General features: G+C 50.6%; 1 protein-coding gene across 2 annotated transcripts in view; it reads left to right on the forward strand.

Annotated features, from left to right (window-relative positions):
• The first annotated feature begins 306 nt into the window (after positions 1-306).
• Positions 307-14,657, forward strand: part of Pstpip1 (proline-serine-threonine phosphatase interacting protein 1) — a 43,828-nt gene continuing 29,477 nt past the window's right edge. For both annotated transcript variants that reach the window (XM_006971555.4, XM_076576336.1), the window contains exon 1: positions 307-804. In XM_006971555.4, coding sequence (XP_006971617.1) covers positions 769-804 — 36 coding nt within the window. In that variant the 5' untranslated portion in view covers positions 307-768. The remainder of the gene's footprint in view (positions 805-14,657) is intronic.

The raw sequence follows: 14,657 nt of genomic DNA on the forward strand, positions 1-14,657 counted from the left end.
ACACCGCCCCTGGACCACAGCTGAGTCTGCTCCATACTGTGAGCAACTTAAAGGTGGGACCTGGTCTGAGGCATCAACTGCTAAGGCTGGAATGAATTGGGGGTGTCCTAGACCTGGGTGAGACCCCAAGAACCTATCCTCTTGTGGCTTGGGCAGATGGACGACAGCCCCAGGATTCCTACGTTGATGGTTCTAAGGCTAAACTGAGCCGGGAACCTGCGCAGGCATCAGGGTGGCAGGTGGCAGGCGGGGCTGTACAGGAGAACGAACTGCAGCTCCACTTCCTGTGGGTTGGAGCCCTGCGCCTGCCTGCCGAGGGGGAGGTTGCACAAACCTTCCTGTGCAGGCCTCAGGCTGCCTGCCTGCCTTCCTGGCCTGTACACATCCTGCCTCTCTCCCGCTCTCTGCCTGCCACCTGGGCTGCCTGCCCTGGGCCTCTGCCTGTGTCCTCCATCACCGAGGCTGGCAAGGGCCTGGGCTGGATATCGTGGTCCACCCTCCCATCGCTGGGCAGGGCTCCTTCCTCATTTCGCTGCTGATTCTAGCCCCAAACAAAACAGGTTGAGCCTTTTTTCTTCCCTCTGGCGGTTGTCTCTGGCTTGTGGCTGCCTTCTGAGCTCGCAGACGGCGCCGCGACGCGCGGCTGGAAGCAGGAGGGGAGGGCCTGGGCCAGCCGCGCTGGGACTGTGACGGGCTCCTGGCTCCTGGCCCATGTTCAGCCCTGCTTGAGGCAGGAGCGCTAGCATTTGACACAAGAGACGCCTGAGGATGATGGCCCAGCTGCAGTTCCGAGATGCTTTCTGGGTGAGTGGAGTTGGCTGGGGGCGGTGAGCTTGCGGAACAGGTCCAGTCGGACAGAAGTGACCTAGGACGGTGGCATAGAGGTGGCAGCCCTGTGAAGGGAGTTTTCTCATAAAAGTTGGGCCTTGACTTTGGTCTTAATTATCATAGAGGCGGTCTGAGCCACAGCCTCGACTCACTTGGGACCCTGGCTGAGATACTGATTTCCCTACAGACGTCCTCCCCAGAGCCGGCCGAGGAATGGCTTCTGCGCTCACAGGCCCATTCTCCTCTGGGACATGCAGCCCCAACAGCAGAGCTCATCAGGACAGTCTAGCGGAGGACACACGGGAGGGGAGGGGGACCACAAGGGAGATGTCAGCAGCCCCGGCCGGCACCAGGTCACCTTTCGTTCAGTTTGGTTCCCAGCTCTGTATGGGCTGCATAGGTCATTTTTTTCCTCTCAGTTCCTACACCTATATGATGCAGGTAAATACAAATAAACATTGGACAACTGAAGGTGATCCGGCGTGGTCAAGCCCTGGCCCATTGCTGATGTCATTTCTCTTTATCTCACCTCTGACCCCCTACACCCCTCAGGTCCTAAAGAAGGCTGCTGGCCTAGGCAGCTCCCTGCTTGCCTTTTCAAATTCGGCACAGGTATAAATCAAATCTTTTCACCCATGAATGAAGGAAACCTGGCTAGTGAGGGGCCTGGCCCAGGCCACAGAGCTACCTCACGCCTCCTGTTTTTGCAGCCTCAGCTTTTCCTCTCCCCCACAACTCCCCACCCCACCCCAACTGTCCTCTCTGGTGCTTAGAGACAAGTTGAGACCTTTTGGTTAAAGCTGAGGAAGGGTTTCTTCTGAGGGTGGCACCGCCAAGCCCACAGGGGACTCTCTAGATTTCTCACTCACGCGAATATCTCACTCATGGGACTCCAAGCCTCAGCCTGGGTCCTTTCCTGGGGCCGCAGCCAGGAGGATGAAAGCCGAAAAAGCCATCCTTCCTTCCTTCCTTCCTTTCCGGCCAGCTTCACTTGAGGCCCACGCTAGTGACCTTCCTCCCTCGAAACTGACTGTACAGAAGACACAGGACCTTGCCTGGAGAGGGCACCTTGTGCCTGCCTGGGCCTCAGTTTCCCTATCTTTACAAAGAGAGTGTAGGACCAGTCCACAGCTATGGATGGAGGCAACTGGCTTGCCCGTCTCATTCACCAGGGTGTTCATTTGCTCAAGCCGACAGCCAGAATCCAATTCCTGCTCTGCTTTGGGAAGCTCTGCAGCCAGGGAAGGCCGTGGACCCTAACCATTTTGCCCTCCTATCTCTACCCCAAGCCCACACTCCTGGGCTCACCTTCCCTAGAGCAAAGCTGAGGGGAGCAGTAGCCCCAGGGGCAGGACCCAGGCCGAAGGACAGTCTATACGGCATCAGGGTGTGGCTCCGTGGCAGCAGCAGCACCCCGATCACCCAGGGCTGCTTCCTGGGTGGTGTCACACCCACACCCTGGCCTTGCCACACCTCAGGGCTGCTGCAAGCCTCTAGGGCTTCAGGCACCTTCTCATCTCCACGGCTGGCTTCCTGGGCCTGGGTTAGGAGAAGCGTCCCAGGGAAGGCAGAGCAGGGACAAGGAGGGAAGTGGACAGTGGGGCCCTGTCCCACTGCCCTGGAATCCTGCAACCCCAGCAGCATGCTCTTTGAAAATAGTCTTAGGCCTGGAGCCGTGGCATATGCCTGTACTTTCAGCTCAGTTCAAAGTAAGTTCAAAGCCAGCCTGGTCTGCATAGTAAAAGCATGTCTCCAATAAGAGGGGGAGACCAAGGCAGTGAGTGCGGTGAGGGAGAAAGAAAGAAAAAGACATCTAGCCTTTTAAAAAAAAACAACTGAAATTTTATTTTTTTTTAATGTGTATGGGTATTTTGCCTGAAGGTGTGTCTGTGTACCATGTGCATGCAATGCTTGTGGAGGCCAGAAGAGGGCGTCAGATCCCCCGTCACTGTAGTTAAAGAGGGTTGTGGACCACGTTATGGGAGCAGGCATTAAACCCGGGTCCTCTGGAGGAGCAGCCATCTCTCTAGCCCCAACATCTAGTTTTTAAGTAGTGGAAGGAAACCTCTGAGCTGGATGGAAAGTGTGTAATATCAGAACACATCATTGATCCAGCAACTTTGTCCATTCTGACCGCGAATGGGAACCAGCCATATTTTTTACCTTTCTTTTCATTTATTCTTTGTATCTTTCACATCATGTCTCCCGATTTTACTCATCTCCCTTGCCGCCACCCCCCCCATGAAACAAAATAAAATTTAAGAAAAGAAAGGAGGGGAGAAAAAGAGGGAGCATCTCCTCATGGAAGCTGCAGCGTGGCACAGTGAGTCACGCAGTAAACCCCTTTGTCCATCCATTTTTACACGCGGGAGTTCATCCCAAAGAATCACTGGTCTGGTTCTTGGCCCCGGGTCTCTGCTACACCATTGCCGCTGGGCCTTCGCTGGGACTCTCCCTGGACATCCAGTTGCTGTCCTGTGTCGTGGAGATTTTGCAGCCCCGAGTCTGAAGGGCTGACCCTCGCACCCCTCCATGCTCCAGGAAATCACAGATGGGGTGGATGTTGGGGTGGGCCAACACATAACCCTGGTTCTGGGCCTGGGTAGCTGCAGGGTTGGTCAGCCCGCCAGCTCTCCCCGTCTTCACCACCAGGGGGAGCTCTCCAGTGTTGCCCTGGCTAGTTCACCCCTGGCAACAACGAGCAAGGGGCGGGGCCAGTCCGCCAGCTCTCCCCGTCTTCACCACCAGGGTGAGCTCTCCAGCGTTGCCCTGGCTAGTTCACCCCTGGCAACACCGAGCAAGGGGCGGGGCCAGTTCTCCCACTTTCACATCCTCAGGTCGGTCCTCCCACACCTACACCTTCAGGGGCAGCTCTACTGTGTTGGCCAGGCAAGGTGTAGGGGCCGCTTCTCCCAAGTGCTGCAGCTGATGAGGGGCAGGGCCAGCTCTCCCACCTGCCTCAGGCATCCATGAGAGAGCATCTCTCCCCAACCCATGCCCCCAGACGGAAGATGAGGGGTGGGGTTAGGTCTCCCATGCTCATGTTCCCAGAGTTGGCTCATCTGTCAACACGATCAGCTCTGCTGTGCTGCCCAGACAAGGGGCAGGGCCCAGCCCACTTTCCCGAGTGTTGCAGCTGGTAAAGGGGTCTTTTGCCAGCTGGAGGCCGTAGGGGCAAGAGTGAAGGGTATTTTTCCCTCATCCCCACCTCTGCACTGCAGATGAGGGAGGCAGTATCGACCAGCAGTGCTTTTAACATCAGTTCATAATAAGGAGGGAAGCAAAGGTTTCCTAGGAATTAAAGATGTTGTTATTAAGAGCTATCATCAGAACTCATAGACTTTACTTATAGGAGATGCCCCAAAGCTGTGTGTGTGTGTGTGTGTGTGTGTGTGTGTGTGTGTGTGTGTGTGTGTGTGTATGTAAGAATGGATGCACGTGTGCCATGGTGTGTGTGGATCAGACGATGGTCTCTGGTGTTAGTCCTCCCTTTCACCTGTGGAGACAGGGGCTCCTCATTTGCTGCTGTGAGCACCTGGCTATCCATCCGGCCCTTGGGCTTCCAGGAACTCTGTCTGTCATTCCAATCTTGCCTTAGGCACTCTGGGATTATAGACATGAGCTGCTCCGGATTTTATGAGTTTTGGGATTCAAACTCCAGCCTTTATACTTAGGTGCAAGGCACTTGCTATCTCCCCCGCCCCACCCTGAAGATTTTAACAGGCCCCACAAAGTTTATTTACCCACAGTTTGAACAGTGGTGAAGAGGACTATCCTCCCAGCCAAACCGTCACAATCTTTATGAGTTCAGCTGGCGCTGTTTGCCGAAGATCGTCTCTGCGGGGCTTGTTGCTATTGGTTCTCTTGAAAGGAAGGGCCTGGAGAGCCAGGACACCCTCACCCGAGGAGCCGGCCCTCTCCCTCCCAGTGGTCAGCAATTTTGCCCTAATTACACATGGCCTGGCCTCAGGTTCTGGGGAAAGGGCCAGAGCGTATACACAGGGAAGGACTAGGGAGGGGTTCCGTCTGTGAGGCCATGGGTGAAGCTGTCATCCCTGCTGGGTGCAGCTCTCCTGCGGGCTGCCTTAAGATCGTCCACGCTCCTGCCCACGACCTCTCACCCATTGCTCAGTAAGTAAGCTCCTTGGTTATCTTCTGTGAAACTCAGTAGAGTCCCATAGCAATTTGTCACTGGGACCATGGGAGGAGAGGGTAGACGTTGTTTATGCCTCCATCTAGGGAAGGAATTTTAACAAGTGTGTCCCATGGGGGCTTGTAGATACAGTCATTGGTAGAGGTCTGTCTGGGGCCTGCATAGTTGGTGATAGATAAACATGGGTGGACCTGAGCTCCTAGAGATTTCTCACCTGGTAGCAATGGAGACAGAAACATTATAGAAAACAGATATAATAGACTGGGCATGGTGGCACACACCTGTAATCCTGTGTTTGGGAGGTAGAGGCAGGAGCATAGCAAGTTTGAGGATAGCCTGGGATACAAAGGAAGCTGTAGGCTAGCCTGAGATACACAGCAAGGCCTGTCTCAAGCCCTTTCTCCCAGCAAAAGCAGATATAATGACTTGGAAGTGGTGGGACGTTTGGCATGGGAACAGCTGTCCAGTGCCTCATTAGCCATGCATTGCAGTCCATCCATAGAGCCCCCGCGGCACCGAGGGCCCGCATTCCAAGGCTGGCTGCTGTAGGGGTGAGTTGGGCGCCTGGCCACATCGAGGAGGAGAGATGGCTTGATTTCTGTTCTACGTACACCTGATAAAGAACATTGCAGACCTACAGGTAATTTGTGACTGAGCCTCAGAGCAGGAGCTGTCCTGTGAGACCAAATTGAGACCAAGAATACCAGCTTCCCCCACTGAGAGGGCTTCATACCCTATAGACCCTGCTCAGCACTGGGTCACAAGTTTAAGGAAGTCCAGGCCACCACAGCCTCAGATGCTGGTGACCGTGAATGTCCTAGGGTCTACTTGCCTTCCTGAACTCATTTTTCCTTTGGTTTCCTTTTCTGTGTTCTGTGTGTGTTTCTCAAAATTACATTTTAATTTATAGAAGGGCTCACTCACCATGGCATGCCAGTGTAGGTCACAGGACATCTTACAGGAGTTATTTCTCTTCCACCACAGAGGTGGGGATCAAATTCGGGTCCCCAGGCTCGGCAGTAGTGACCCTTACCCTGAACCATCTCATCAGCCCCTACAGATAGTTTTGGAGTAGAATTCTGTGCTAAATGATCTGAGACAGACCCTTGGGTTTTATTTCCACATCTAGCTGAAGAAGATTATCTTGCCTTCAAGGATGTCGCAGTCCACTTGGAGAGCTTGAGGGCCCCAAATGACTGGGCCAGGCAGGGTATCTTTTCAAACAGCAGTGACTTCCCTCCCTGGCCTCTCCGCTCACTGGGACCTGCACAGCCAATGGCCTTTGCAAAGGAATTCTTGTGTATTGTTCTAAGAGAGAAAATCTATTTTTGAGCCAGATTTTCGTCAGCTCCATCTGATCTCTTCGGGGATAGCTGAAAAGAGCAAAAGAGACTGAGGCCTGTATGCTGACATGGGCCCTCACCTCTCCTTTGGGAGTGAAGGGACACCGATGAGCTTTTCCCTCTAGCACATGATCATATCTCATCCTTCAAGGCTGGGCGTGTCCCTTCCCTGTGTGTCCCCTTAGCTGCAGGTGCCTCTTCCCCTTCCAGGCCCGAGACTCTGAGTTTCCCCATTTAGGCTGAGAGAGGAAAGCCAAGGGGCCCCACATCAGTGTGGCCTAAAACCACTTGTCCTCTCTCTGGGACCAGTCTACCGTGGGGCTAAGATCGTTTGCCATTTGCCACACTGTTGACAGTCTGCCCTGGGCTGTTAAAGCTTTGAGTATATCTTCCTAAAACAAAAACAAAAACAAAAACAAAACATAAAATCAATGAATATAAGACCCAAAAAGGAAATTGGGAATTGAGAAAAAAATTAGGGAAGAGTACCTTTCACCACACCACACAAGCAGTACTATTTTGCCATATATGATTTAGTTTACTTAAGGCATACTAGGTGCATAATTTTGTATTCTCTCTTTTTCTGTTTCTCCTATTTAATTTTTTATTTTAAACTGTGGTAAAATACACGTATAAAATACATCAATTGGATACTAGCCTCTCGGTAGTAGCAGTCAGTTGAAGAATTTGTCCTTGGATATTTGTATAAAACCACTGAGACAAAAATTCAAAACGTGTGTTACTTAACAGGAAATTGTTCTGATATTCACAATAAAGGGAACCGAAAGCATTGTTTCCCAATCTACTGTGCCACATAGTTGGCCAAATACGAATCAAGCATATCACAATCTGCTCATCTCAGAGTCTGGCGTTCTCTTCACAATGATGTACTTGGGAGGCTGAGGCAGGAAGACTGTGAGTGTTTGATTACTGTGGACTACATAAGGAGTCTGAGTCCATTCTGACTACACAGTGAGACCCCTCTCCACACCACAAAAATGAGAGGCCATGAAGCAAAAGTTGGGATCACTGTGGCTAATCTGAGCATGGAGGAGCCAGTGGGAAGCTGAATGCTATTACACATAACCCAGGGACTGCAGGGGACGGTGGAGCCAGGCTGAACTACATATTGTGAAGCTGGCAACAAAACCTGAGCCTAATGGTTGTCCACAAACTGCCAGCAGCTGGCTGATGGGTGGTAGCCACGATACCAAAAGGCTGCATTTCCCTGTAGGCATCTGACTGGCAGGGCAGGGAAAAACTCAACTGACCCCATCTATTAGTCATCTTAACTCTCCTTCCCCCAGTACTGTAGCCCTGGCTGTCCTGCAAGTCACTCCGTAGATCAGGCTGGCCTCAAACTCAGAGATCGACCTGCCTCTGCCTCCTGAGTGCTGGGATTAAAGGCGTGGACCACCACTGCCCAGCTCATCTTAACCATTTTTTAAATTATACTATTCAGTTATGTTAGGAATATTCACATTGTGGTATGACCTTTTTTAGCATGAACCTGTGGACACAACTGAGCCTTCCTTATATTCAACAGCGACCATAGTGAATAGCAACACAGTTCTTCAGCTTTTGGATTTGGTGGACAGGCTATAATTTACTTATCCAGTCCCCTAGTGTTGAACTCTTAGGTTGCTGCGAGTTGTTATTCTGGCCAGTGATACAAGGGATTGATCTTTGAATATAAAGATTTTTCACTTGGGGATTATTTCCTGGGGATAGATGTCTGAGACAAACCTCTGCTTTAAAGAATGGACCAGCTACTCCTTATACTGGGTTGCTTTGCCCAGACTTAATACATGGGGAGGTGCTTCGTCATATTGCAACTTGACATGCTGTGTTTTGTTGATATCCATGGGAGACCTGCCCTTTCCTAAACAGAAACAGAGTGGGAGTGAATTGGGGTGGGGTCGGGGGTGGGAACAGAGAAAGAATTGGGGGAGGGCCTGGGAGGAGAGGAGGGAGGGGTAACTACAGCCCGTGATGTAAAATAAATTTGTTTAAAATAAAATAGAGTGAGTCAGCCCCTTCCTGTTGGGGTGAGCAGCTGCTTTTGGACCTCATAAAATCCTCTGGCTAAGGAGGAGGGCAGCAGGGCAGTTCCAAGTGACTTGGAAAGGTATGGGCCTGTGGGGGACAAACTAAGCCAATAAAGCCTTGAGGAAGGACTTGGAGCCGGGCAGGACCTCATTACCTTAGGATCAGTGGCCAGTGGTTCCATGTGAGCCAGGGGCTGGGAAGCCACAAGGCCTTGTAGAGAGTGCAGGACATGAACCAGGAGGCTCTGGTGTCTTAGCCTTGGCTGTCCCTAGCCACCTCCCACATCTCCCTGGAGTGACTGTTGGAAGGAATGGGGATGGACAGTCTGAAAAGGCCTGTAAGATGTGATACATACATACATACATACATATGCATATATAAAACTATATATATATATATATTTATAGTTAGTGTGTGTGTGTGTGTGTGTGTGTGTGTGTGTGTGTGTGTGTGCAGGATGCTGTGGGCCTCATGTGCAACCTGTTGTGAAAAGTTGGGGCTCAGTAGACACCAGCATAAGCATGTCTTCACAGCCAGACTCTCTGAGGGCTTCCCAGGGGATGCATGAATGTAGTTAGCTGCTGGAAGCGTAAGAGTAAAGAAAGTGATGAGGGACCGGGCTAGGTGGCTGTGAGCATTTTCATAATATAAATGTATCTACCACTGAGTTTTGAACCATGCCAATTTAACACTCAATGAATTAAACAAATCAAAATGAAAAGGAGAATGTTCGTTTCGGTTTCCAAGAAGATTTTTCTCGGTCTCAGCTGCCGAAGTCATCCCTACAGGAACAGAGCAGCGCCCCTTTGTACTAGCACCAAGATGGCTACTCCACATGTGTCCCCCACTCTAGCCTGCAGGGAGATCTAGTCAGTGGCTTCCTAGCTCCATGGTGGGAGCCAGGGCACAGGCAGCTCAGTGCCCTCTGCTCTTGGCTTCTAAGCTCGTTGGTTCTTGGTTCAGTTATAATCTGAGTGGGATGACTCCCACATTAACATGCCCCCACCCATGTTAAAATTGGTTTCTGTGGATTTGGTAGAGGCCGATTTTCTCCACTTTTTCTCATCCCAATGGAGTAGGGGGTAGTACTTTTTGCAAGTAAATATAGAGGACATACGTCTCTCTCTCTCTCTCTCTCTCTCTCTCTCTCTCTCTCTCTCTCTCTCTCTCTCTCACACACACACACACACACACACACACACACACACACACACACACACACACACACACGACATTTAAAACAAAACCAAGTAATTCCTGCTTTCCAGCCCAGAAGTTATTTGAAGGCCAAGTTTGTGGTTTGATAGCATTACCCCTTCCAAAGGCTGTGCATGAGGGCAGCCAGAGACCAGCAACTTGGCACGGCTGTGCTCATTCAGCTGGCATGACCAGCTGCCTGAAGGGTTAGGAGACCGCAGAGGTTTGCAGCTGTCCTGGGTCCGCTTTTTGTTGTTGTTTGTTTTGGTTGGTTGGTCGGTTTTGTTTTTTTTTTTGTTTGTTTGTTTGGTTTTTGGTTTTTTGGTTTTTCAAGACAGGGTTTCTCTGTGTAGCTCTGACTGTCCTGGAACTCTGTAGACCAGGCTGGCCTCGAACTCACAGAGATCCACCTGCCTCTGCCTCCCGAGTGCTGGGATTAAAGGCGTGTGCCACCGCCACCCAGCTTGGCTCCATTTTTTGCAGTGCCTGCCTATAGCCACTCCAGGGTGTTCTGGCTGCAGGATCCCCTCTCTGGAGAAAATGTGAAGGCGCTTCTTGATGACCTGCTCTGCACTTTAGAAACTCAAACATTGCCCTGGCTCTTCTGGCATCTGCATAGAGCTAGAGCAGCCCTGGGAGGCTTGGGCAGGGGGCACAGTGCTTGCTTGGATATTAGGGGGTGGGAAGGATTTGGGAGCTAGGAGATGGGCAGAGCAGAGGTGTAGAAAGAGGAGAGGGTGCTGTGGACATTGTGCAAAGCAGCTGACATCAGGGGAGCCCCACTGGATTGTGAAAGGCTTCCATCCCTAAGCAGGGGCAGAGACACTTCCTTCTGCCTTCTCTGACCCTTTCCTTTGGTGGCTGCTTCCTCTGGTGCTAAATGGTCTGTGGTTGCAGCCTACAGCTGGACTGCCCTCCCACCTCGCCCGCCCGAGCTGGCTGGCACCGGAAAGCACTCCAGGGGAAGGAACTTAATGGGGAAGCTGAACATGCCTTGACTTTGAGCCGCTACCCTCTGGGAAGGCCACTCCCTCACAGGCTCTGTGGTTTTTGACTTCCAGATTTCCAGTGGAGCAGGCTTTCCTGACGCCTTGCCTGGCTTCACCCCCACTTGCTGGGTGGGCTTGGAGACAGTCATTTCTCTTTCTGAACCCCACTTTACTTACCTGTTTTGGAGCTATGAGTCACTATCACCTACAAACTGGCTTGGAGGAAGGGGAGGTTCTCGGCAGTGGTAGGGGACCATAGTGAGCTGGGCCAGAATGGGCCTCAGGGAAGATTTTTGAACGTCTTTCTAGAATTCCTCTTTAACCATGTCCAAAAATTACATTTTACCACCAGAGAGTTGTCTCTTTAGTTTTAAATCACAAGATGACCCATGTCCTCTCCCTCAATTACACTAATGGTCTCATGAGATTGTTATTCCTTTTTTTAATGATTTTTTTTTTTCAATTAGGCATGGAGGGGGGGCGGCCAGGAGCACACATAACTGTAATCCAAGCACTGGGGAGGCTGAAATAAAAGAATCATGAATTCAAGATTAGCCTGGGCAATACAGCAAGATTCTGTCTCAAAATTAAAAAATCCTAGCACTTGGGAGGCAGAAGCAGGCAGATCTCTCAGTTCAAGGCCAGCCTGGTCTACAAAGCGAGTTCCAGGACAGCCAGGACTGTTACACAGAGAAACCCTGTCTCAAAAAAACCAAAACAACAAAAACAAACTACATTAACCGCCACCTAACAACCGAGTTGGGGAGATGGTTCCATTGGTAAGGTACCTGCTGGGCAAGCATGCGAGCCTGAGTTTGGATGCCCAGCACCTCTGTAAAAGCCAGACAGCAGGCACCTGTAACCCCGGCACTGGGAGGGTGCAGGCAGGTGGATCCCTGAAGCTCCCTGGCCAGTCAGCACAGCTGAATGGATGAGCTCCAGGTTCAGTGAGGGACCCAGCCAAAAATAAAGTGAACAGCTGAGGAAGACCCTAAGTTGACCTCTGGCCTCCATGTACAGGAAAATGTGCACACACTCAAGAACTGTACACATTAATGGGGCATCATGAAATGGGTTGATAACATTGTATAATCATATCCACTTAAATGCTATCTTTTCTTCATTGTGAAACTTCCAAAAATCCTTATTTTCAGCTTTTCGGAATGAACTTACAGTATTATCGAAGAGTCTTATGTTCCTAGTCTAGCTGCGCACGGAGGAAGCAGGCTGGGGAAACAAGACTAGGAACTTGGACCCAAGTGGGGCTTGGCTGCTGCTAGCATTAAAGAACCCTTTGGGGTTCTGGAAGGGGTGGTGTGTGATGATGCCTTACCCCTTGAGCAATGGGTGATGGCGCCGATAGGCAGGGCAGCCACCATTAGGTGATAGCCCCAGAGATTCGCCACCAGTGTGAGGATGGGGTGCCAAAAGGGACCCAGGGCTTCTCAGCTGCAGTGACAGGAATGGGAAATGGAACCACAGGGTGGGGGTGGAGGTGGGGGGGAGAGAGTAATGGTTTGAGGCAGGTATCAGCTTGCTAGGTTCAAAGGGAGGACTATGTGTGGCCAGAAGGAAGAACTGAAGCTGCCAGAGGAGATAAGGTCAGAGCTAGAGCAGGGTCAGAGCTCTCAAAAACCCCAGTGCCTGGCTCCAGACAAATTAGGTCAAATTTTCTGGGGGTGGAGCCGACCTTAAATGTGTGGCCATGCCGGAATACCGCTGGAGCTCGTAGCTGTAGTGACGAGCCCTGTGGCTGATGGGGCACTCATTCAGCCTTTATCATTTGCATGGCTCCCTTGACTCACCTGAGAAGCAGGTGAGCTTGAAGGTTTGGTGTCTGTGTGTTGGGTTTTTGTGGTAAATATGTGTAGCATAGAACTGACAATTTTACCAGTATTAAGTGTGTCGGTCAGTGATATTAAGCACATTCAGTGTTTCTAGAATTGTTTATCGTCTGAACAGAAACTGCTCCCTCTAAATGATGTAATTCCCTCGCATCCTGCTCTGTTTGCTTTCCAGGGCTGTGACATGATCCCTGGGGAATCAGCTTATTAAGAGGGAAGGTCTCTTTGGCTCACGGTTTCAAATGGTTACTTGGGCTCATTGCATTAGCCCGTAGTGAGGCAGAAGATCGGGCGAGCAAAGCTGCTCACCTTATGGGACCCAAGAAGGAAGGTGGGGAAGAGAGGGAGAGGGGATGGGGACAGGGAAGAGGCAAGTGGAAGGGGAAGAGAGAGGAAGAGGGAGGGGAGAGATGGAGGGAAGCTGGGTCCCAGTTCCTTCCTCAAGAGCAGGCTCCTGGTGACATCACTTCCTTCCATTAGGACCACCTTCTAAGGGCTCTGCCACCCTCTAGTAGTGCTACAGGCCGGCAGCCAAGCCTTTGACATGTAGGTCTTTGGATAAAATTTGTCTTCTAAACCACAACATTCTCTCCTCATCCCATTTCGTCTCTATTCGACATGTGTGTGCGCTGGGGTGGGGCAGGAGGGCTGGGCTCTGGGGATTGAGCCTAAGGCCTTGCATGTGCAAAGCAGGCATTCTCTCACATATCTGCATCTATCACCGCCTCTTGCTCTGTTCCTTCCAGTCGTGTTTGTTTGGTTTGAGACAGGGTCTTCCTATACAGCCCTTGAACTCTGCCTCTACCTCTCAACGATGCAATTGTAGCTGTGCTCACCACACCCAGCTCTGCTGTCTACCTCTGTGAATTTGACTGGTCTGGGTACCCACATTTATACACGCAGAGCCCTACCATATTTATTCTCCTCTGTCTGGCGTAATAGACTTGGCATAACGTCTGTGAGGCTCATTCACGCTGTGGCATCTGTCAGGAATTCTCTCTTCTTGTATGGCACAATTGTGTCCCATCACAGTGAGAGATAAGGGTCTGGAGCCTCGGGAAAATGACCACACAATCGGAAGTATTTTGGTAAAGCAGAAAGTTTGAGTTCTGCAGAAAGGGCTCTGTGCCCAGTTGAGCAGGCAAGCATGCCCACAGCGGGCCCTGCTGGGTTTTTATTCCTAAAGCAAAGGGGTCCTGTGCCTCACACACTCCGAGTGCTCTGAGCTTGGACTCACTTTCTTGTACAATTGGCTGATTTAAAACAGCGCAGCTGTAAGCAGAATGCAATTTTTTAGCAAAAAGAGTAACTCTGAGCACATATTTTGATTTCAAGAAGTACTGGCTCTGGAGGAATTTGAAATTCTACCAAGTAGCTTCTTTTTAAAAACATTTTTTTGGTGGAATTTTGTTTTATTGACCACTGGATAGAAAAGACAGCACTATTTCTTCATAATTCAGACAGAGCGAGCATGTGCCTGGTCTGGCATTCACTCTCATCGATGGATACCTGTCTGAGTCCTTCCTTTCAGCCATCATGATTAATGCTGCTTTTCATTCATGCAGACCTAGAATTGGAGTTCCTGGACCGCATGGTAATGGCCATGTTTAACTTTCCGCCCCCAATGTTGGGATCAAACTCAGGGCCTAAGTGCTCTACCCCTGCGCTTGACCCCACATCATCAACATCCTGACAAGCTGGTTTTCATACAGACTGACCCATTTTGTATTCCCTCAGCCATGGGGAAGGTGCTGATTTTTCCGTCTCTGCTGGGGCTTGATTTCTTTTTTCTTTTTGAGTCATGGCAATCCTCATAGGCATGAAGTGGTGTCTTAGTGTGGTTTTTATTTGCAGTTCCCTGGTGACTAATAACGTAGGGCATCTATTCCTGTGCTCATTGCTCATTGGTGTATCTTCTTCGGAGAAACGTCTGCTCGAGACCTTTGCCCATTTTCGAATCGTGTCATTCATCTTGTTGTTGAGTTCCTTACGTATTCTAGATGGGTGGTGTTTACTCGGTCGGTATGTGACTTTCGAATCTTCCATTCTAGTCTGTAAATTGTCTTTCTAGTCTCTCGACGTCCTCTGATGCACAGATGTTTACTCTGTAGTCAGGCACAGCACACCTGTATTGTGTTGTTTGGTCATAGTGTTGTACTCAGGATGGCATTGTTAGCCTCAGTGTCGGGAAACTTTCCTCGTTCGTAGATCTTCTTTACAGATTTTTATAGCGATAGGTTTTGTGCTTATGTTA

Source organism: Peromyscus maniculatus, chromosome 7 (assembly GCF_049852395.1).
Source record: "Peromyscus maniculatus bairdii isolate BWxNUB_F1_BW_parent chromosome 7, HU_Pman_BW_mat_3.1, whole genome shotgun sequence".
Lineage (NCBI taxonomy): Eukaryota > Metazoa > Chordata > Mammalia > Rodentia > Cricetidae > Peromyscus > Peromyscus maniculatus.